The sequence below is a fragment of the Urocampus carinirostris genome, chromosome 4, assembly GCF_059441175.1.
Source record: "Urocampus carinirostris isolate Australia breed hairy pipefish chromosome 4, RoL_Ucar_1.0, whole genome shotgun sequence".
NCBI lineage: Eukaryota > Metazoa > Chordata > Actinopteri > Syngnathiformes > Syngnathidae > Urocampus > Urocampus carinirostris.
Window position 1 is genome coordinate 3896080 of NC_142352.1, and position 24167 is coordinate 3920246.

Genomic DNA, 24167 nt, shown 5'->3' on the forward strand with positions numbered 1-24167 from the left:
AACCCTACCCAACCCTGATTGTGTGTGTGAATGGGTAAGTGTGAAGCACTTTGTAAAGCGCTTTTGGAGGTCTTCATTGATTTGAAAAGCGCTATAGATAAAATGCAGACCATTACTCCACACAGGAGGTTCAATCTCGTGTTTTTTGTATTCTAATCTGAAAATCTTGGACAGGAACTTCTCGAGGAGGCAGGACTTAAATCAAGGTAGGTGCATGTATGTGCTTGGCAGTTCAGGGTGTCCCCTGCCCACTGCCCGGAGATAGCTGGGATGGGCTCCAGCACCCCTGTGACCCTACTGAGGATAAGCGGTGCAGATAATAAATGTTGATGAGCCTTTGTCTTCGTGATTTTGAGTGACCAAGGCCTGGGAGCATTCTGTCTTTGGGAAAAAAAGTCCTTTGATACGGCAATTTCACTTGTAGTACTAAAGTATCACCGCAAGATGTCGCTCCATCACCATAATGTATACAAGCTGCCATGCTCTGAAGAGCAATTCCAAGGCCTTCTGATTTCCTAAAATAAACGACTCATGTTTATTTCATTTTCTTTTAAAAATCTGTACATTTTGACAGTCTGAGTTGTATAAAAAAAATATCAAAGAATAATATGTATTTATATGTCTTCTCCAAGTAGAAGAGGCTGAAGGAAAAGGCCAGCGGTTCCTAGGATGCACACCAGGACAAAAACCCACAGAAAGATACGGTCAATCACCATGGCGACATATTTCCAATCGTCCTGGACCTGAAAAGTGAAAATAAATAAGGTATTAATGAATGCAAGGTTTTTTTACTAACTATAATGATTTTAGGAATCCAATATGGCTTTCGGAAGAATCAATTGATTTACTCGTAGACCAAAACAATACCTCCACTAAGGTAAAAAAAATGCTTCCCATTTTCTATGTCAAAGTGACGAACAGAAATGACATAAAGGAACATTGAAAATAGGGAGCATAGTTTGATGTGTCCTTAAAAAGTAAATATTTTCACTATTACGCATGTGTTAACAATGCCCAACTGAGTTCTAGGAGCATTTGTGCTTTATTTTCCATTTGTCTTACTTTAATCAAACTTGTTCAGGAAAGAACAAACCCCTAAAAAGATGAAAATAGAAGAGTTTATTCTAGCCCGTCTAAGAAATGCCATGTACTTGCATTCAAATTATGTGTTACTCTGTCGCCATCTCTTGGCCTTAAGTCATGATTGCAGCCTTGAGTTTTCTAATCGCATACACCATCTTTAAATAGATTACACCCAGTGGCATGCAAATTACTGTAAATGCCTAACGTATAATCATGTTTAATGATAAGAACATCTTCTCCCCTACCTCAAGTTCTATCACAAGAAAACTTGTGTGATGCGGGTTTTTTTTTTTTAGAAAAAAAATGGAAGAAGACATTCTTACTGTTTGCACAGGATTTATACAAACAATTTGGACAGTGATTATGTTGCAATAAATTATCCAATTTCACTAGGTTAGTCTAATCCAGTGGTTCCCAAAGATGGTGGTACCGCCACCCTGGGGGCAGTGGAAAGGTCTGTAGGGGGCGGTGAGGAAGAAGAAGGCGGTAGGGGGGCGGCAGTCAGAAGTTTGAATGTAGTGCGGTTGTGAAACTGCAAAGCACGGTGGTTTTTTTCAAGGTTTTGTGGCGAGTGATGGAGTTTTGGCCAACCACAATTATTACTGTTCGAGTTTTAAAAGCGTCGACCAATCAGAGGCAAGTTTTAATAATAGCACAAGCCAATAAACTCGATTAGAAGTTTGCAAGCACCACACTATGCCACACCCACCCTGTGAGCTCATTGAGTGTCATGGCGGACTCCGTAAACATAGTCCCAGAGTCAACAAACGAGATGGAAACGAAGCTTGCACCGAAGAAGGGCGGTACATCACTCGTTTGGACCAATTTTGTTTTTGTGGAACAGAAGGAAACGCCTGTTGCAGAATTTGCTTTCGCGTAGTCGCTCCGTCCAGAGGAAGCACAAGTAATTGAACTAGCACCTTAAAAATTATTACGGCATGTAAAAAGGATTACAAGTAAAAGACGAAGAAGGTGCTTCTACAAGTGGACTTAGACGTAAACAAACCTCCATCAAAGCGGCATAACCAATGCTTTGACTCTATTTAAAAATGTCTAATAGTGTCCAACCCCGAAACTACATTATCGATTAGAGGTTAACACTTTTTATTCATGCAAGTTAATAAGTGAAATGTTTTAAGAGTAAAAAATAGTTGTAGCAGTAGTGTTAATATGTTAGCAGGAATGGCGGGTTTTAATTGATACTTGAATACATTCATTGCACTGATATACATGCTGCAGTAGCACATGGTACATTTTATATTACACTAATAGCAGATATGACAGGTTTACAGCCTTAAAATTATATGGATTGTTTTTTGTTTGCAATGTTTACCTTTTTATAGTGTGCACAATTCTTTTTTGTTGTTGTTTACTTTGTTTGGTGTGGGTTATTGCCAGACTGCAAAAGTTTGGGAGCCATTGGTCTAACCTATTTCGATGAATGAATTAAATCATCTTTGGTCATCCATCTAAGACATTTGTGGTGACAGGCAGAAAATTAAAACGTTTTTCAAGTAAATGGCAGAGTGGTAATAAATCATCATTCTCCCCATTTACATATCAGCAAATTGCTTTAGGGTAACACTATATGGCACAGAATGGTCTAATTTCTTGTTTGAAACCATTACAAAAGTGTTATGATTGTGATAGAGATTTTTCTTAAAACAACCTCTGTTTTCACAAGGCGAGCATTTCTGACTCTGACTCCCGTCGTTCCCGTTTTTTCACCCGTTTTCCACCCGTCCATTCCTGATTTCCCCGTTAGTCTCCGGCTACGACCCGTTTTTTGACCCTGACCACGTCTTGATCTCCCGTCCCGGCTAACGATTCGTTTTTTGACCCCGACCACGTTCTGATCTCTCGTCCTGGCTAACGACCCGTTTTTCCGTCTCTTACACTACGAACCCCCGCTCCGGAAGAACCACTCCCGCTTTCCTTTATATCTCAATAAACTTGTGATTAACGTTACGCACCTGGGTGCTACTTCCGTTCTGGTTGTGACACAAAAATGATTTTGATTTTAAAAATAACTACAGTGGAACCTCGGTTTTCGAACGCCTCTCAGTTCGAACAAATCGGTTCTCGACCAAAAATTCTGAAAAATTCTTGCTTCGCTTTTCGTTCAAAAAATCAGAGTTCGAACGCCGGTACGCTAGGGGCGATGTTGAGCGGCGTACGGGTGTAGATTGCCCCCACCCCTCGTGAAGAACTGTTGTCACGTGACCGCGCACTTCTTTTTGCTTTTGTTTTTAATATCGGTGAACGGAGTGCTTCAACCCCTAATTATGCCTCGGAAGAAGGTCGGTGCAAGCAGCAAAGTTGCTACAGGTGAAAAAAGAAGAGTAGTGTGTACAACTATTGCATTTAAGAAAGAAATGATAGCAAAATATGAAGAAGATGTGTTTCCCTTCTTTCGAGGGAATAGAGCATGGCTTCTGCAGACCACCACAAAGGTAAGAAATCCTGTTCATCAATCTTTTCTTTATCCTTTAACCGCTCACCACTTGTTGTGGAGACCCCGGTTCTAAATGATGTGTAAACGACCTGATTTTTTTATTTTTACACGTTCATGTTAGCGTAATCTTTCTACGTACGGGTTAGCTTCATGTTTACGTTCATGGTAAGCCTTCAAGGATTTGAAACGGATTTAAAGGATTTTACATTACTTTTAAACGATTTTCGGTGATCGACCAAATCGGTTTTCGAACAGGGTTCTGGAACGGATTATGGTCGAGAACCGAGGTTCCACTATACTTGTAAACGATGTTAGAAGACATGAAATATAAGCCTATTTTTTTTCCTTAAAACAACAGCATATGAAATTGGAATTGCTTGTAATATTAAATATAAGGACATCAAAGAGCAGCACGGCGGCGCAGTGTTAGCGCGTGTGTGGCACAGTTCTAAGGTCTTGGGAACCTCCTGTGTGGGTTCAAATCCAGCTACCGGACTTCCTGTGCGGAGTTTGTATGTTCTCCCCGTGCTTGCGTGGGTTTCCTCCGGGCACTCCGGTTTCCTCCCACATTCCAAAGACATGCATTTCAGGTGGAGTGGCCGGTCCAAATTGTCCCTAGGTGTGAATGAGCGAGCGAGTTGTCTGTCCCTGTGTGCCCTGCGATTGGCTGGCAACCAGTTCAGGGTGTCCCCTGCCCACTGCCCGATGATTGCTGGGATGGGCTCCAGCACCCCCGCGACCCTACTGAGGACAAGCGGTGCAGCTAATGAGATGAGATGAGATGAGATGAGATGAGGACATCAAAGACAAATTGAAGGTAATCAACATAATCCCCTGTCTATCGCGGTTAATGGGGACCAGAACCCCCCACAGTATGTCAAAATCAACGGAATAGAAAATGTGTGTCTGTCATCTCACCTCCTTGGCCTCATTCTGCATTCTCATGTTCTCTGCGATGTATTTGACGTTCTCGATGGCCTCCTTGATTTCGGGGGAGAACGGCAGCAGGGTCAAGACACCCGCATCTAGAGATTCGGAACTGGAGCATTTACTCCCTGATCCGGGTACTCCGCCCCCGCTGAGGACACCCAGACACCCCAATCCACTGCCTCCCCCGGAGTCCGTCGGGAGTCTCCCCGCCCTTTGGTGCCAGGTGCACCGTCCATCACAGGTTTTGGCTAGCTCGGTTGCGTTGAAGTTGTTGAGATCGGAAAGCTCTGTGTTGTTCTGATGCTTTTGCCGGTTGGTCAGGCTGGACACCACACTGCAAGCCAGAGCCTGAGTCTTGTGTTTGGAACCAGGAGTGTGCACACCGCACGGTCTCTGTTGCAAGATTGGAACGTTTTCATCAGTCTTCTCCAGGTTTTTCCCCGGCCGGGTCATGAACATGACTCTTGGCAACAGACCGAGGAAGACACCGCGTACCCACCGCGGCATGGTGTGAGTCTTGGGTGTGCGGTAGTGGACGTTGAGCACAAAGACTGTGATGACGATGGAGAGGGTGACAAAGATCATGGTGAAGAGGAGGTACTCGCCGATCAGTGGAATGACCAGCGAGGTGGAGGGGATTGTTTCGGTGATGACCAGAAGGAAGACAGTCAGGGAGAGCAGCACAGAGATGCAAAGCGTAACCTTCTCGCCGCAGTCGGACGGCAGGTAGAAGACCAGGACCGTGAGAAAGGAAATGAGCAGGCAAGGGATGATCATGTTGACGGTGTAGAAGAGCGGCAGGCGGCGGATGTACAACGAGTACGTAATGTCCGTGTAGATCTCCTCGCAGCAGTTGTACTTGATGTCATGTTTGTAGCCGGGGGCGTCGATAATCATCCACTCGCCGCTTTCCCAGAAGTCCTTGAGGTTGATGGTGGTGCCTATCAACACCAGGTCTATCTTGGCTTTGTCGTAAGTCCAGGAGCCGAACTTCATTGTGCAGTTCTGGTAGTCGAAGGGGAAGTAGGTGACGTCGATTTTGCACGAGCTCTTGAAGATGGCAGGCGGGATCCACGTCACCTCACCGTTGTATCTGAGAAGGGCTTTCGTCTTGTCGTCCACCTGAAAGTCTCCCACTGCGCTGTTGAGAGAGAAAACTGTTTTTACGACTTATGAAGTAAACTTATACAAGACATAAAAGTAGACTAATCTAATTGTTGTTATTTTTGAAGATCTTTGTTGTTGTGTCATGATTACTGATGCGGGGCACCTGAGTCTGCCCCGTTGGCGCCAACACCCACGGACCCTGATTGGCTGTTGGACTCTTTTTAAACTCCCGCCTTCCTGAAAACACTTGTCTGAGCATCTGCGAACCTATGCTACCCGCTAGGCAAGCTTTTGTGACTCTCTGACTCTATCCTGCCCTGTTTTCTGTCTGATTCCCGTTGCCGACCTCTTTTCTGGACCCGTTTATGTTTTTGCTCCTCCGCCCCAGCCATCAACCCGTTTTTCTCCCTTTCAACAACTACCTTTGCTCGACATGGAAGTGCCACTTCCGCGTCCCAACTATCTGCTACCCGTGACCGATGATCATCGGATCGTGGATGCAAGTCCTTTCCTTCTTCTAAATAAAACTGAGTAAAACGAACGCAATTGGGTCCCGTCTCCGTTCCTGGTCCGTGACATGTTGTTGTTGATATTTTAATATTTTTTTCAGTTAGTACTATATCAATCCCAGCCTTGTCACCAGAAATGTTTTTGATATATGCTCTCTAGGGCGGCACAGCGGCTGAGTGGTTGGCGCGTCAGCCGTATGGTGCCTCCCTGTCCAGGGTTTGCATGTTCTCCTCGTGCTTGCGTTGGTTTCCTGTGGGTACCCTGGGTACAAGTAAAATGTCTTGTTTGTGTGTTCCCTGTGACACAAGGCTGGCAACCAGGGTGTCCCGTGCCCACTGCCCCAGGATAGCTGGGTTAGGCTCCAGAGCCCCAGGGATCCTAGCGTTGCAGTAAATGGATGGATAAGGTCTTTATGGACCTCTAAGTTTCAAAGGGCATTTTGATTGTCCTCAACTGCAACATGCATGGAAAATGTCCTCAGTTTTTTTTTGTTTCTGTCACTCTGAGTTCTGTGTCTCTGGATGTTGCGTCCCTCTTTCTGTCCCTCTTGTCTCTCTCGCCCGACTTTATCTTATTGGTCACTCACATCAATTTTTTTCTTCCTCACAAGATATAGGAATTATAATAGTTGCCACAATTATCATTATAATAGTATACTACTTTTTCTTCATTATTATTTTTGTTATTATTCTAATGAGAAAACAAGATTTAAAGCCTCATATTCAAAGTTTAAAGAGTAGTGTTGAATGCAGCTGGGTTTTCTTAAATAGCCTTTCCTTAAAACAAACAAATATATAATAATATATGAATTAAAAAACACTCACTTATTGTATAATACAATATCAGGCTTCCATATCCGGTTGGACGGCACTCGTATGAACTCGACACCCCCGAAATCTTTTGGGTTCCACTTGAGTTTGTAGTCATTCCAGATCTAAAATGATACAAATGACATTCAGATTCAGATTTACTTTATTGTCATTCCAGTACTCGTGTATACAGAACGAAATGTCGATACATCTGACCCGCACAGTTTCCTTGAATGTACAGATATAAATAAAATGTTGTATTGAGTTGGAGTATTGAGTACTAATAATATACTAAATAATTATGGCTATGTATAGTATTTTACAGTAGTGCAAAGAGTGCAAGAGGAGCAGCTAACCAGATGTGCAAAATTCAATACCAATCAAATGTTTTTGTGATTCCAACTACCTTTCGTCACCACGTCAAGAACATTTAAAAAAAAAAGCCGGAACTATAACAACTCAAGGTATAACAAAAAACCCAAGTCAGACACATAAAAAGCTCCAAAAGCCTCACAATATAATAGTAATAAGAGAAAACCATTCCTTGATAAGGACACGCTCCTTACTTTTTACTGTACTTACAGTGTCTTGCGAAACTATTTGGCCCCCCTTGACCTTGATATGTTTTTGGGTGAACCATTCCATTGTAGCTTTTGCTTTATGTTTTGGATCATTGTCTTGTTGGAAGACAAATCTCCGTCCCAGTCTCAGGTTTCCATCAGGTTATCTACCAGAATGGTCCTGTATTCCATTTATCATTGTTAGTCACTTAGATCAACATTGACTCATTCAGAGGTACGCACTGAACTTCTGGAGTGAACTTTTGGAGTTTGCTGCACTGAAAATAAAGGGGCTGAATCATTTTACACACCCGCTTTTTCGTTTTTTATTTGTTAAAGAAGTTTAAAATATCCAATAAAGTGTGCTCCTCTTCAGGATTGTGTCCCACTTCTTGTTGATGCTTCACAAGAAATGACATGTTTGAAGTCTGAAATGTGGCTAAAGGTCTCAAAGTTCAAGGGGGCCAAATAGTTTAGCAAGTTTAGTATGTCCTTCCATACTTGACATTGTGTGGGGAATTGTGGGAAATTAGTTTGTTACAGTACAAAAACGAGCATTTTATTCACAAGGCTGGGTATCTGGATCATACTCGTGAGCTGTTTCTACAGGGTAAGATGCTCAAATTTCAGGACCTTGTCAAATATAATACAGCTATCATCTTATTTAATGCTTTAAACAAAACTTTGCCTACAAATTTTGAGAAAATGTTTGGGATTTACGTAAGGGCTCATCATTTGAGAGGCTATGCAGATTTTAAAATAACTAGAATTCAAACACCGCGTTCTCTTACCATTGTGTTGAAATTGTAAGTTGTAATCTGTCATGATTACTGATGTGAATCAGCTGTGCCCGCTCATTTGGCGCCAACTGCCGCGGGTTCTGATTGGCTCCCTGTCAGTATTTGAACCCAGTCCTGTCTGTCCCCTGTTGTCAGTCCGTCTGCAAACCTCAGTGAATACTAGGCAAGCCTTTTTCGACCCTGACCCACCTGTCCCGTTTTTGCTCCTGACCACGTCTATTCTCCCGTCCTGAATTACGATCTCTTTTCGTCCCCCGACTACGTCTACTCTCCCGTTCTGGCTTACGACTCGCTTCCGACCCCGACCATGCCTTGCTCTCTCAGCCCCGGCTACCGACACGTTTTTCCCGTCCCTGACACCAGCATCGCTCGCTACGGAAGATCCAGGAGAAGACTTCAGGAGAACTAGAACTCACCCGGTTCCTGTAACTATCAAAGGAGACTGTGTAGAATTTGTCCAGACCTACAAATACCTGGGTGTGCAGCTGGACAATAAACTGGACTGGACTGCCAACACAGAAGCCCTATGTAGGAAAGGTCAAAGCCGACTTTACTTCCTCAGAAGGCTGGCGTCCTTCAACATCTGCAAAAAGCTCCTGCATATGAGACTGTTGTGGCAAGGGCCCTCTTCTATGCGGCAGTGTGTTGGGGAGGGAGCGCTAAGAAGAAGGATGCCTCCTCTTATTAAACTGGTGAGGAAGAGGGCTCTGTTGTGGGCACAGAGTTGGACAGCCTGACAACTGTAGCTGAAAGACGGGCACTGAACAAGCTGCGACCAATCATGGACAACTCATCACATCCACTACACAGCATCATCTTCAAACGGAAGAGCAGCTTCAGCGACAGACTGCCGTCACAGTCTTGTTCCACGGACAGACTGAGGAGATCATTTCCTCCTCATGCCATGAGGCTCTTTAACTCCACCCAGGGGAATAAAAGCCCACATTTAACCCCACCCCCACGTTTGCATATTACCCTATTTTTATTACAGTGTGCATTTTATGTAGCACTATTTAAAATACTCTATATCAGGGGTGTCAAACTCATTTGAACTCGGGGGCCACACGATAGAACAAACATTTTGTCGGGGGCCGGACTAGTAGATTCGAGAGAAAGAAAAAGAGAGAGAAAGAAAAAAGAGGAAGAAGGAGGGAAAAGGAGAGAGGGCGGGACAAAGAAAGAAAAAAGAGAGGGAGAGAGCGTGAGAAACAAAAGATAAAAAGTCGTGAGGGAGGGGGAAAAGAAAGAGAGAGGAAAAAAGAAATCCAAAGAGAAATAGAAAGACAGAAGGAGAGAAAAGAGAAAAGAAAGCGCGAAGAGTATGAAGAGAGAAAGAGAAAAGGGAAGTTAGAGCAAAAGAGGTTAAAAGACAGAGAGAAAGAGACAAAGAGCAACAAAGGAAGAGAAAAAGAGACACAGAGAGTGGGGGGAAAGGGGTGGAAGAGAGAGAGAGAAAGAAAGAGAGAGAGAGAAACAGAGAGAAAGAAAGAAAGAGAAAGAGAGGAGAGGAGAGGGGAGAAGAGAGGAGAGGAGAGAGAGGAGAGAAAGTGAGAGAGAGGAGAGAGAGGAGAGAGAGAGGAGAGAAAGAGAGTGAGAAAGAGAAAGGAGAGAGAAGAGAGGAGAGGAGAGAGGAGGAGAGAGAGAGAGAGAAAGAAATACAAGTACAGTGTTCGAGGCACCTTTCTTTGGCAACATCAAGTTGACATATTTCAACCTGCAGCTCGTCTTTCCCTTGCGCTTCTCTGAGTGTCGTCTAACGGGCCGGTTTCAATTCCTTAGCGGGCCTGATCTGGCCCGCGGGCCGCCTTTTTGACACCTATGCTCTATATCAACATGTTACATTGGGTATTTATGTATTCTATTTATTTCACTTTATCATTATTTTATTTTCAACACAAGGATACTGCTGGAAGTGTGAATTTCTCTGCAGGGATGAATAAAGTATCTATCTATCTATCCATCCATCCATCCATCCATCCATCCATCCATCCATCCATCCATCCATCCATCTATCTATCTATCTATCTATCTATCTATCTATCTATCTATCTATCTATCTATCTATCTATCTATCTATCTATCTATCTATCTATCTATCTATCTATCTATCTATCTATCTATCTATCTATCTATCTGTCTGTCTGTCTGTCTGTCTGTCTGTCTGTCTGTCTGTCTGTCTGTCTGTCTGTCTGTCTGTCTGTCTGTCTGTCTGTCTGTCTGTCTGTCTGTCTGTCTGTCTGTCTGTCTGTCTGTCTGTCTGTCTGTCTGTCTGTCTGTCTGTCTGTCTGTCTGGACATCTATGTATCTATCCACTTCTGCGTTCGGAGCACAATCCGAGTACGAGAGCGACTTGCTTCCCGCGTCCAGCGAACACCGGTTCATGGGCGCAGCCCTTTCTCTTTCCTCCAATAAAACTTTTGAGAAACGTAACGCAATTGGGTCCTGTTTTCATTCTGGTCCTGACAGTAATCATTTATTGGTTTTTAAATTTTCCTTTGTAGGGAATGGCGTATTGTGGTTTTGATTTTGAATAAGTCTTCCCTGCAAGGAAAAAAATGTAATACGGGTTGGCACTTAAAAGCTTTGGAGTCAGCTTACTCCCTTTACGCACAAGTTTCTGTTTTATATGATTATATTGTACATCTGTTTTTTGTGCAAATATTTGTCGTTTCTGTTTGGGAATTCGTTGATGCTTCAATCAATCAAGGTGAAAACTTCAAACGTGAAAGTCCTTTCCATGTAAATTTACCCTTAGAGTATGTGACAAATTAAAACCGTTGGGCGTCTCGGTGGTTGATAGAAACATAAAGATTTTAGTGCCCGCTGCAAGATAAAACTTAACACAAAAAGAGATCATAAACCGCACCGTATAACTTAAGACAAAACATAGCATGATTCACCCGGATTTCCAATAGAAATAATAAAGAAGGAAGAGAGAAATTATTCAGTTAGGACAGAAGGAAGTAAAACGTGCTTAATGGTCCTTTATACTCTTGGCAGTACTTGGAGGATCCTTAAAGCAACAATACAGCAGGGGATATAAAACTCGGACGGAATGAATTTGTCACGACCAGCACACAGGGTAGACCCAATCGCGTAACGTTTTCTCACAATTTCATTGAAAGAAAGAGGAACGGTAGCGCCCGCGATCCGATGCTCACTGGACGCAGGAAGAAAGTCGCTCTCGCACTCGGATTGTGATCCGAATACGGAAGTGGATCTACTGTAGCGGGCGATGGCGGTGTCAGGGACGGAAAAACAGGTCGGTTGCCGGGACTGGGAGAGAAAGGCGTGGTCGGAAATGAGTCGTAAGCCAGGACGGGAGAGTAGACGTAGTCGGGATCAAAAATGGGTCGGAAGCCGGAACGGGAGAGCAGACGTGGTCGGGATCGAAACAGGTCACAGCCGGAGACAAACGGGAGCAAAAACGGGACAGGCAGGAGTCAGGGTCAAAAAAGCCTTGCCTTGTATATACAGAGGTTCGCAGATGGACTGACAACAGGAGATTGACATGACTGGGTTTGAATAGGGACAGGGAGCCAATCAGAGCACAATTTTTCCGCCCCGCTTTCTTTTCAGGTTGAACTGAAGCGTCTTCAGTAAAACAAAGCATTAAAATATGGGACGTCGAAAAGACCTGAGGAGCTATCAAGGATCACCTCTGCAATCCAGTGAAAATCTTTTCAAAGGAACATGTTATATTCAGTGTTTCCCATGTAGTTTTATGAGACCCCGGTGGGTGGACCCTCTATGGCAGGGGTGTCAAACTCATTTTAACCCGGGGGCCACATGATAGAACAAACATTCTCTCGGGGGCCGGACTAGTATATTAGAGAGAAAGAAAAAGGGAAAAAAAATAAGACAAAGCGAAGGAGAGAAAAAGAGAGAGGGTGGGACAAAGAGAGAGAAAGGGAGAAAGAGAGAGAGAGAGAGAGAGAATAGGGAGAACGTGAAACGTGAGAAACAAGAGCTAAAGACAATTAATGAGAGAGGGAAAGAAAGAGAGAGAAAGAAAGATATCCAAATAGAAATAGAGAGGAGAGAAAAAAAAGGAGAGAAACAGAGAATGGGAGAAGGAGAGAATGGGAAACCTAGAGAGAGAGATAATGAGAGAAAAGAGAGAAAAGGAAGAGAGAGCAAAATAAAGTAAAAAGACAAAGAGAGAGAAAGAGACAAAGAGAAACAAAGAAAGTGAAAAAGAGAGAGGCAGAGAGACAGAGAGAGATAGAGCGAGAGAGAGAGGGAGAGAGAGAGAAGAGGGAGAACGTGAAATGTGAGAAACAAGAGCTAAAGACAATTAATGAGACAGGGAAAGAAAGAGAGGGAAAGAAAGATATCCAAAAAGAAATAGAGAGAAGGAGAGAAAAAAAAGGAGAGAAACAGAGAATGGGAGAAGGGGGAATGGGAAACCTAGAGAGAGAGAGATAAAGAGAGGAAAGGAAGAGAGAGCAAAAAAAGTAAAAAGACAATGAGAGAGAAAGAGACAAAGAGAAACAAAGAAAGAGAAAAAGAGAGACAGACACAGAAAGTGAAAGAAAGAGAGAGAGAGAGAGAAAGAAATACAAGTACAGTGTCTTTGTGAGAGGCACCTTTTTTGGCAACATCAAGTGGACCTATTTCCACCTGCAGCTCGTTTTTCTCTTACGCTTCTCTGAGCGTCGTCTCGCGGGCCGGATTCAATCCCTTAGCGGGCCTGATCCGGCCCCCGGGCCGCATGTTTGACAACCCTGCTCTATGGGGTTCTAGGGGCGTACCTAGCGGCGTAGCTGCCGAAATCCCCCTCCAGAGGAGGCTATGACAGAATTCCGGTTCCTCTTTGATGGTTTACAGGAAGAATGATTACCAAAATACTGATGCTTTAATGCAGGGGTGTCAAACTCATTTTAACTCGGGGGCCACACGATAGAACAAACATTCTGTCGGGGGCCGGACTAGTAGATTAAAGAAAAAGAGAGATAAAGAAATAAGAGAAAGAGGGAGGGAAAAGGAGAGAGGACGGGACAAAGAAAGACAAAGAGAGAGAGAGAGAGCGTGAGAAACAAAAGAGATAAAAAGAGAAGTCGTGAGAGAGGGGAAAGAAAGGGAGCGGAAGACAGAAATCCAAAGAGAAATAGAAGGACGGAAGGAGAGAAAAAAGAATAGAAAGTGCGAAGGGTAGGAAGAGAGAAAGAGAAAAGAGAGGAAAGGAAAAAAGGAAGTTAGAGCAAAACAAGTTAAAAAGACACAAAAAAGAGCAACAAAGGAAGAGAAAAAGAGAGACACAGAGAGTGAAAGAGACAGAGACAGAGAGTGGGAGAAAAGGGGTGGGGGAGAGAGAGAGAGACAGAGAGAGAGAGAGAGAGCAAGAGAGAGAAAGAGACAAAGAGTAACAAAGGAACAGAAGAGAGAGAGAGAGAGAGAGAGAGAGAGAGAGAGAGACAGAGACAAAGAGCAACAAAGGAAGAGAAAAAGAGACACAGAGTGTGAAAGAGACAGAGTGGAAGAAAAGGGGTAAGGGAGAGAGAGAGAGAGAGGGGGGGGAAGAGAGAGAGAGCAAGAGAGACAGAGAGAGAAAGAGACAAATAGTAACAAAGGAACAGAAAAAGAGAGACACAGAGAGTTAAAGAGACAGAGACAGAGAGACAGAGAGAGACAGAGAGAGAGAGAAATACAAGTACAGTGTCTTTGTTCGAGGCACCTTCTTTGGCAACATCAAGTTGACAAATTTCAACCTGCAGCTTGTTTTTCTCTTGCGCTTCTCTGAGTGTTGTCTCGCGCCTGTTTGACACCTGTGCTTTAATGCAAAAGGAGTTGCGCAAAGACTTCATATACAACTAAGTGCTTCTATTTTACCTTCTGTCACGCCCCCCACCCTCTCTTGGAAGAAGAACTCCTCTCGCCCTCTCCCCACCCCTAAGACATTTGTCTCATCATCCGTGTTAATTCCCCTATGAAGTGGAGGAGACACTCAAGGGATCCCATGGATGCTTATATTCTATGCCAGGGGTGTCAAACTCATTTTAACCCGGGGGCCACACGATAGAACAAACATTCTCTCGGGGGGCCGTAGAAGTAGATTAGAGATTAAAAAAAAGGGAGAAAGAAATAAGAGAAAAATAGGGAGGGAGAGAGAAGTAGAGAGGCTAGGACAAAGAAAAAGAGAAAGGGAGAAAGACAGAGAGAGAAAAGAGAGAGAAAGAGGGAGAGAGAGAAACAAAAGAGATGAAATGAGAAATAGAGAAGGGGTTAAAAGAGAGAAAGTATGAAATCCAAAGAGAAATGCAAAGAGAGGAGAAAAAGAGAAAGAGAGAAGGAGAAAGCAAGTGAGATGGAGAGAGAGAAAAGAGAGAAAAAGGAAGAGAGCAAAAGAAGGTAAAAAGACACAGAGAGGAAGAGGAACAAAGAAAGAGAGAAAGAGAGACAGCGAGAGTGAAAGAGAGCTAGAGAGTGAGAGAAAAAGGAAGGAAGAGAGAGAGAGTGAGAGAGAAATCCAAGTACAGCGTTTTTGACAGGCACCCGGCTTTGTTAACATCATGTGGATATATTTCAACCTGCGGCCCGTTTTTCTCTTGTGCTTCTCTAAGCGTTGTGTCGCGGACCGGATTCAATCCCTTAGCGGGCCTGATTTGGCCCGCGGGCCGCCTGTTTGACACCTGTGTTCTATGCTATATAGAACAGAATAGAATATATACCTTTATTGTCATTGTTACAACATGGGATATATTGTGACAACGAAATTGGACGACTCCAGTTCCACATTTTACAGTGAGGATAAAACAAAGAAGATGTTTTAACTGTCTTTGTTGTATATGCTTTGTTTCCTCTGGAGGGGGGGGGGGTGTATGAGGGGGTGAGGGACAGACAGAGATGGGCGGATCCAACTAGATGTTTGACTTTACTGTACACACGGTCCAGTGTTTTTTCCCTAATTGCTCAGTCCACGTGTTGAATGGATTTGGGAAGTACAGTCCTTAAACATGCCCGATTAAAGTCGCCGGCGACGATAAAAACTCCGTCGGGGTGTGCGAGCTGCTATTTATTGATAGCAGCGGGCAGGAGATTTTAGCGCTATGCTAACGTTAGCATCCGATGCATCGTTGTGGAGGTTAAATGTAAACAAAACCCTGCCCGACCGCCACTGCCCCTAGTGTAGTGGAGGTTGAATTACACTTGATTTTTTTTGAAAGTTAAAGAAAAAGTTGCCGAGATCCCCTGAGGGGCCTGCCCCACTATTTGAGAATCACTTGGGTAAGAAAAAAATGTTTTTTTTTCCCCATGCTAGTTAATATATTGCTTTTTAGCCCTGCCAATCAAACGATAAATTAACTTTAGGTTCATTTATATGTAAATCTGACTTCACCTTGCCGCACGTCACTGGACAAAAACATCACGCTTCCTGCATTTTAAAATCAATTCCATCCATTTGCTCTTCTTATCTGCACTTGATCCCATATTGCAGGGGTGTCAAACTCATTTTAACTCGGGGGCCACAACGATAGAACAAAAATTCTGTTGGGGGCCGGACTAGTAGATTAAAGGGAAGGGAAGAGAAAAGAAAGAAAGAGAGAGAATGAGAAAGAGAAAAAGAAAGAGAAAAAGAAAAAGATAGAGAAAGAGAGGAAGAAAGAAGAGAAAGAAAGAAAGAAAGAAGGGAAAGAAAGAAAGAAGAAAATGAAAGAAGAGAAAGAAAGAAAAGAAAGAAAGAAGAGAAATAAAAAGGAGAAAGAAAGAAGATAAAGAAGAGAAAGAAAAGAAAAAAAGAGAAAGAAAAGAGAGAAGAGAAAGAAAGAAGCGAAAGAAGAGAAAGAAAAGAAAAAACAAAGAGAAAGAAAGAAGAAAAAGAAAGTAGAGAAAGAAAGAAGAGAGATAAGAGAAAGAGAGAAAGAAAGAAGAGAAAGAAAGAGAAAGAAGAGAAAGAAAAGAAGAGAAAGAAAGAAAGAAAAGAATGAAAGAAGAGAAAGAAAGAAAAGAAAGAAAGAAGAGAAAGAAAAAGGAGAAAGAAAGAAGATAAACAAAAGAAAAAAGAGAAAGAAAAGAAAGAAGAGAAAGAAAGAAGTGAAAGAAGAGAAAGAAAAGAAAAAACAAAGAGAAAGAAAGAAGATAAAGAAAGAAGAGAAAGAGAGAAAGAAAGAAGAGAAAGAAAGAGAAAGAAGAGAAAGAATAGAAAGAAAAGAAGAGAAAGAAAGAAAGAAAAGAAAGAAAAGAAAGAAAAGAAAGTAAAGAAAGAAAAGAAAGATGAGAAAGAAAAGAAAGAAGAGAAAGAAAGAAGAGAAAGGAAGAGAGAGAGAAATAAATACAAGTACAGTGCCTTTGTGAGAGGCACCTGGCTTTGTCAACATCATGTTGACATATTTCAACCTGCAGCTTGTTTTTCTCTTGCGCTTCTCTGAGTCTTGTCTCGCGGGCCGGATTCAATCCCTTAGCGGGCCTGATCTGGCCCGCGGGCCGCCTCTTTGACACCTGTGCCATATTGTGATGGTTATCAGGTTGTTTTAAGAACCCGGACCGCAAAGCACCAATGTGCTTAAAAGCTGCCCCTCGTCTCCATCCCGTAAATAATTCCGGAGTACAGACACACTAGTCTTGAAAATCCGCTCGGGGCACTGAACTTACGTGTCTCAGCCACAGGTTGGTCTCCATGATCTGGTTGACTTCATCCTGGAGGCAGAGGAGCACAAGAGATTTTAGGAAAGGAAATCCTTACATGTTTTAAAACAGATGGAGCGCTGTCACTTGTGAGCGGAAGTCTGGGGAACAGTTAAGTTCAGCCCGGGTTGTTATTATTTTTATGTGCGTTTCACAAAATGTCATGATGACTGATTACATTCATCTGTGCCCGCTCGTTTGGCGCCTGTTGTCAGTCCGTCAGCGAACCTCTGTTTGCACAAGGCAAGCATTTTTGACTCGGACTCTTGTCGGTTTTCCCCCCCGTCTGTTCCTGATTTTCCCGTTTGTCTCCGGCTACGACCGGTTTTTGGACCCCGACCACGTCTTGATCTCCCGTCCCGGCTAACGACTCATTTTTTGACCCCGACCACGTTCTGATCTCCCGTCTCGGCTAACGACCTGTTTTTCCGTCTCTTACACTACAAACCCCTACTCCAGAAGATCCACTTCCGCTTTCGGAACACGTTCCGATTCTGTGAGCGGCTTGCTTCCCGCGTCCAGTGAGCACCGGATAGCGGGCGCGGCCTTTCCTCTATATCTCAATAAAATTGTGATTAACGTTACGCATCTGGGTTCTGCTTCCGTTCTGGTTGTGACACAAAAATGATTTTGATTTTAAAAATAACCCCATAACTACTTGTATGTGATGTTAGAAGACATGGAATATAAGCCTCATTTTTTTCCCCTCTCAGGTGCCAAAAGCAACTTTGACATTTTTTACTCGCTGACTCCATCTTCTGGCTTAAATCATCATCGCAGCCTTTCTCAAGCTGCTTGTGTTGCGTGTGCAAGATGGCGGGTCCACGCCCCAAACACGGCCCCCCCTGGGATCTCAGACTGAGCGAAAGTGGGAGGGTGGGTAGTTGTTTTTGATTCTAAAGGCCCTGTCTTTTGAAAGAAAATCTAAGTTTAAAACTACCACTGTATAAACACAGCGATGACATATTTTTTTAAAAAGTGGCACTCGGACAGAGGTTCAGCCAGACCAGAACATGATTGACATTTTAGCCCCGACTGTTTGAAATTTGGATCGGGTCAGAATTGCACTCAGATTTAAGATCTTACCTTTGGGCTGAAAGTGGCGGAAAAACATTTCTCTGTTTGCGCAACGCTTGCTCGCTTTGGAGTTGTGCAACCTTTTGCTTTTGGTGTGAATTTCCCTACGGGGATGAATAAAGTATCTATCTATCTATCTATCTCTATCTATCTATCTATCCATCTATCTATTAAATCAACACAACCGCGATACTGTATTTCCTTGCTTCACAGCTTTGGTAGATTAACGCCCCTACACCAGTCAAACTTTGTGAAACTGATAACCTTTCTCTGCACCCGCTAGCTTCCGTTCGGACGGCAACTCGAAACCCGATTGGCTACACAAACTGTTCTCTCCATGGCTGATTGTAAAAAGCAGAGCCTGCAAATCTCATCCTGAAGGCCTCAAGGTAGTTTTCAAAACCTAGCAACAAGAAATGGTAAAAATGTGATTGGTTAAATGCTTAAATTTGAAAGCACACATCTGGAAGGAGAACAACCAGGGAAAAGCAATGAAACGAAGATTACAGGCATTATGGAATTATTTAATAAGTATTGATGGACGAGATTTGTCTCAGATATTTTAGGGCCTGAAGAGAAGGACGATATACTTCCTTTTGATTCTTCAGGGAAGCTGACCATACATAAGAGTGTGGTGTTAAATATATTCAATGGATTAAAAAAAAGAAATAGTCTGAAAGCTAACTCAATGATTGCCTAAATTATTTTCAAAATCTTAACCAGGAAATAAAATCTAACACAAGAACAAGCCAATTCTCTCAATTCCATTTCTTATATCATCTCATCTCATTAGCTGCACCGCCTATCCTCAGTAGGGTCGCGGGGGTGCTGGAGCCCATCCCAGCGATCATCGGGCAGTAGGCAGGGGACACCCTGAACTGGTTGCCAGCCAATCGCAGGGCACACAGGGACAGACAACTCTTTCGCTCATTCACACCTAGGGACAATTTGGACCGGCCAATTCACCTGAAATGCATGTTTTTGGAATGTGGGAGGAAACCGGAGTGCCCGGAGGAAACCCACGCAAGCACGGGGAGAACATACAAACTCCACACAGGAAGTCCGGTAGCTGGATTTGAGCTCACACAGGAGGTTCCCAAGACCTTAGAACTGTGCCGCACACGCGCTAACCACTGCGCCGCCGTGCTGCCCACCCATCTCTTATTATCTAGACAAACAACATTTCCAGACTTAACAGAGGCAAAATTATATTTTTGTGTTGGAATAATGTACATAAAGTATTCAACTTTACTATAATTTATGTGTGTTATATGTTTTCTTGTGAGATATTGTGCTTACAGAATAAAATATTCTCCCAGCAAATGTCTTCCACTACACCCTGGCAAGAGAGAATAAATGGTGTTAATCAGTTACAGATTTAAACTGAAGGCCAAGGATCTTTTCCTGAGTATATTGGAAGAGAGTTAATCAGTCACATTTCAAATAACGAGTGTTTGTGCAATAACTGGTTTTAAACTGGAACATTTAACCTTCAAATGCATTCTTCTGTTTAGCAGTCGAAACCACCTTGTAATTAGGGCGTTCCTTTTCTGAATAAAAGGCAAGGTGAGGGAAGGCTGCTTTGGGAGTGAGTTGGAGGAACTGTAACCAAAAGCAGTTTTCCGTTCGCTTCCCTTGCAAGTAAACCATACACAATGCTCTGTGTCTTTTTTGTATACAGGTTTTTGTTACAAGTGTTGGGTTGAACCTGTCATTTTGTTGAGCAGGATTCAATCAATTATGCTATCGTGCTAACTAATTGAAGCACATCTGCACTTCAAGTCACCAGCTGCCACTTTCCAGTCAATATATATTCAGTCCAAACCTCAATTGGTCATGCTACCACCTTGCACCGGCGGCCATCCGTCACGGCAACATACTCATTTAGCAGAACGATGACAGTTTAGAGGAGCCACTCCATAAATTGCAGCCCAGTTTGAACATACTAAAGGGGCCAGCAAGCTATAGTATTCACTCACCACCAATGTTCCCTGTAATTTTCCTTACGGGTCTGAGCGTTCACACAAAGTCGGTGAGCAACGCTTGAAACAACAGTGAGCAACCATAATCTCAAGTGTGGCAAGATAATTCATTATCAAACATGTCCAAAACTTGACATCAAGTTACATTTTGCTGAGTTTCCGGCAATGCAAAATTATTTTTCTCTTTTGAATGAATTGACTCATGTACTATTGCAAAGGTTGGACGGCCTACAAACGTCGTTTGTTCTTACAATTCTTTCACAAGATATCCATTTCTTTTTATTTCCTGATATATTCTGTCGCATAATATTAACATTTTGGGGGGCTTATTGAGTCGGTTGTAAGACACAGAACTATACTTAATCACATTTTTTAGTGGAAGTACAATGTTGGCAAAAAGATTCACTTGATATAATTGGAAATTATTTGAATGCAACACAAACTTTTTCTTCTTTTTTCCGTGTTTTTTTTTTTAGTTTTTTGTTACTTTTTTCTTTTTGTTCTCTATTTACTTTTTTCCTACATTTCTTTCTTTTTTCTGGCTTTTTTTCTAAATTGTTCCTTCTTTTTTTCTCTTCCTTTAGTTTGTTTTTTTCTCAGCCTTTCACTACTTTTTCATTTTGGTATTTTTTTCTTTTTTGTTCTATTCCCCCCTTCCTTTAAGTCATGTTGTGCATAATTTTACAATATATTTGGTCATGTGGGAATTAAAGAAGCAAAAACAACCTGAAGAGCCGTTTAGGACCCGAAAGAGCCGGTTCCTTTTAGTGAGCCGAGCCGAGGAAGCCGGTTCTCTACTAACTTTACTCAACTTCGTTCTACTTCGACTCGACTTCAAAATACCTCATTTAGGACACAACGTCGGGGGAACCCGTGTATTTTTACCTTCATGCACTGTAACTTTGACTTAAGTCGCTTCTTAATTAGTAATTTGGAGCCCTGATTTTTGTGCGCTGGATAGATTTTCTTGTGCGCTGAGAATAAGCGAGCAGTGCGCATTGTGCACGCGCGCAGCTTAGAGGGAACACTGCCCAGTTTGAACATACTAAAGGGGCCAGAAAGCTATAGTGTTCGCTCACCACTTTGACCAGTTGGGACATGGAGACCTCAAACTGCACGATGACTGGCTCCGACACGTTCTCCACCGGTCGGATGAACTGGTTGTACTTTGAGAAGATGACCGAGAAGAGCTTGTGCTCGCCTTCTGAGCATCCAACTTCTGGATGGATGGAAGGATGGAAAAAACATCCGTTTAAACAAATATTTTTTCAACCAGTGTGCTGTGAGACAAGGTGTGAGGGACCACATTGGAAATAATTCACATTTGCTCTTACACTTACACTTACTATTATGCTTTCTTACTTTCTTAACCATAGTAACGTACGCCCAGGGTTGGTTGGGGAGGGTTACTTTAACTTGATTACCTTCAATTACCGCATTTTCCGCACTATAAGGCGCACCGGGTTATAGGGCGCACCCCCAAAAAATAGTTCTTGGTCCTATATTTTCCATACATAAGGCGCACCGGATTATAAGGCGCTACAATGGGAACGTCTACAAAACAGTCAGATAGTTCAGTCAAACTTATTACCCCCTTAACATTCCCAAAGCTTGCAAAGAAGCAAATACGTGTCTCAGACAAGTACGGAAACAGTGTCTGTACAATGTCACCAATCACTCAAATGCATCATTCCAAATATCATTGGGAAGGTCAAAGTCTTGGGATTCAAGAAATGCCAAACATTTCTTAGTTTCCATTTTATTTTTTGCTGGCAACTGTGTGGACAGCAAAGTAAGAATTTTATTGTGCAGGGAAACGGGGTTCTTTACTGTGCATATGACAATAAACACTTTGAATTGAATTGAGTTTAAAAATAGACTCGTCACAGAAACATCAAGATCGTTCTAAAACAAGATACCGGGAAAATATAAAGCCGCATAGCTCACCTAAGTTCTCTTGCAGCCGTCACGTTCAATAACGATACGTAACCATGGTCTTTTTACAACCGTGAGTGTAGTAAATCCAGGAGAGTCAAATATTTACAAATACAGAATAGTAAAAATGTTTTCTCTATGCCGTAGTGCAACCCAACGTGTGATTCAAATTCATATTTTTCGGCCAATTGCAGGCTTTGTTTCGCCCCTTTAGCCTATGCGAGCCTGTAAATGATAAAAAGGATCCGCCCCCTTTACCTCCGAATAACTTTAGCCAATAGTGACTGATTCAAATGATGATTGACACATTGGTTAGGAAATGAAACGCCGGTATATAAACCCCAGCATACACCGTGGACGACTTCGCCTTCGGGGGAAAATCTAGTTGACGGCTGCTTGCCTTAGTTGCAAGACTTTGCAACTTAACATTGATCCATATATAAGGCGCACTGTATTATAAGCCGCATGATCAGCTTTGGAAAAAAATAAAGGCTTTTAGGTGCGCCTTATAGTGCGGAAAATACGGTACTTTTGGATGACTCCAATACCAAATATGCTAATAAAAGACAAAAGAAACTAAATACGAATAAAACGACTAAATTTTGTGCAGGCTTGGGGAGTCACGGAATACATGGAACGGCAAAAACGATGTTGGCAAGCTGTTTGGATTTATTTTCATTTTGTTTCTGTCGCATTTTATCTTAGTTTTGCTGGAGATCAAAGGGATCAAAGCCAGGAGAGAAAGCTTACCACGTGTTGTGAGTCATCACTTTATTCATATTTAGTTTCTTTTGTCTTTTATTAGCATATTTGGTATTGGAGTAATCCAAAAGTCATTGAAAGTAATCCAGTTAAAGTAACCCTACCCAACCCTGATAATCACACACACCTACTATCATACTGTCTTACATACACAACTGTAGTCACACACACTTACTATAATACTCTCTCACATACACTGGTACAGTCCCACACTTATGCAAAATAAAAAAATTAATTAAATTTAATAGATGCGCTGACTTCATGAAATCAATTTTTTTTTCTGGTATAATTTTGACTATACAGGAGTGAAAATTAGAATAATGTGGTAACGATATTCTAATTTATATAAGCAAGTAAATGACAAAAATGTCCTCCATTTTGGATTCTGTACGTATCCAATAAAATATTGCAAGCCTTTTATCTGTTCAATATTTCTGATTAGTGCCAATACTGTCAAGAACCGGAACAGGATCAGGACCCAAACGCGTGACGTTCTCACATAAGCTTTTTATATTATGGGAAATGGGGAGTCATGCATGTTAGGCAGCAGTCTGGCGTGAAATGATAGGAAGCCAGAGACCGACGGGATCGATTCCAATTGTCCGAGTTGATATCGGACAGATGGGGTCGAGACAGGATGGGACAGACAGGATAGATAATAAATCAGGATATCGAAAATAAACAGGACAAACTAGACGGGATTGAAACTGAAACCGATGATAAACAATGGGACGGACAAGATTGATATCAAAACAGGATATCGAAATTAAACAGGACAAACTATATGGGAACGAAAACTGGAGAAAATAATAAACAGGACAAAAATAGACAGAAACTAAACTGAAAACCGATGTTAAACAGGACAAAATAAACAGGAACAATACCGTACAGGAAATACCAACAGGGACAAGACCGAGTCGAAACCAACGTCTTGCAGGGCAGAAGTTCATTGCCAGACTGACAAAGGAAAAATGAGAGCACTGAGCTTAAACGAAAGAAAAGCCAATATGTCAACGAGCCGCAGCAGGCGCTACAGGGGCGGGGCCAATTGGGCGCCATGGCAACCGTGACAAATACTTAATATTTGAGATTTGCTCTAATAAGCAATATGAAAACAATAAAACGCTTGCAATATTCCAATTGTTTTGTCATTAACCCAGAATTTATTACGTTTTAAATATCTTTAAAAAAAATGTTATTACACACAAAAAAATCCTGCATTTATTGTGAAACCAAATTTTGTTTTGTTGAAGTGAACTTCAAAAAAATATCTATACCCCACATAATGACATATCTACATTCTTTACCTTCATTAGCAAACAACACAAAAACTATAATGAACATGTTACGTTTAGAATTTACAGAGTGGAAGCGTTCCAACTCACCCTGAAGATGCAAGAAAAAAAGGGATGCCAAAAGAAGGTAAAATGTGCCTTTCCTTTTCATTTTCCTGTCTGTTGGAAGGAGGCTGCGCTGGGTAACGCTTCGGAGGAAGTCATAGGAAGAGTGACAAGATGCAGAGTGGAAAGGAA

The 24167-nt window shown here is 42.4% G+C and overlaps 1 protein-coding gene across 1 annotated transcript; it reads right to left on the reverse strand.

Annotated features, from left to right (window-relative positions):
- Positions 1-324: 324 nt before the first annotated feature.
- On the reverse strand, positions 325-23919 carry chrna3 (cholinergic receptor, nicotinic, alpha 3). Its single transcript, XM_088333331.1, has 6 exons — positions 23913-23919; positions 21018-21157; positions 16847-16891; positions 6910-7019; positions 4457-5609; positions 325-743 (listed from the first exon to the last, which is right to left on the reverse strand). Exons 1-6 carry the CDS (start codon positions 23917-23919, stop codon positions 615-617), a joined length of 1584 nt encoding a protein of 527 aa, XP_088189457.1. The 3' UTR covers positions 325-614.
- Positions 23920-24167: the final 248 nt, after the last annotated feature.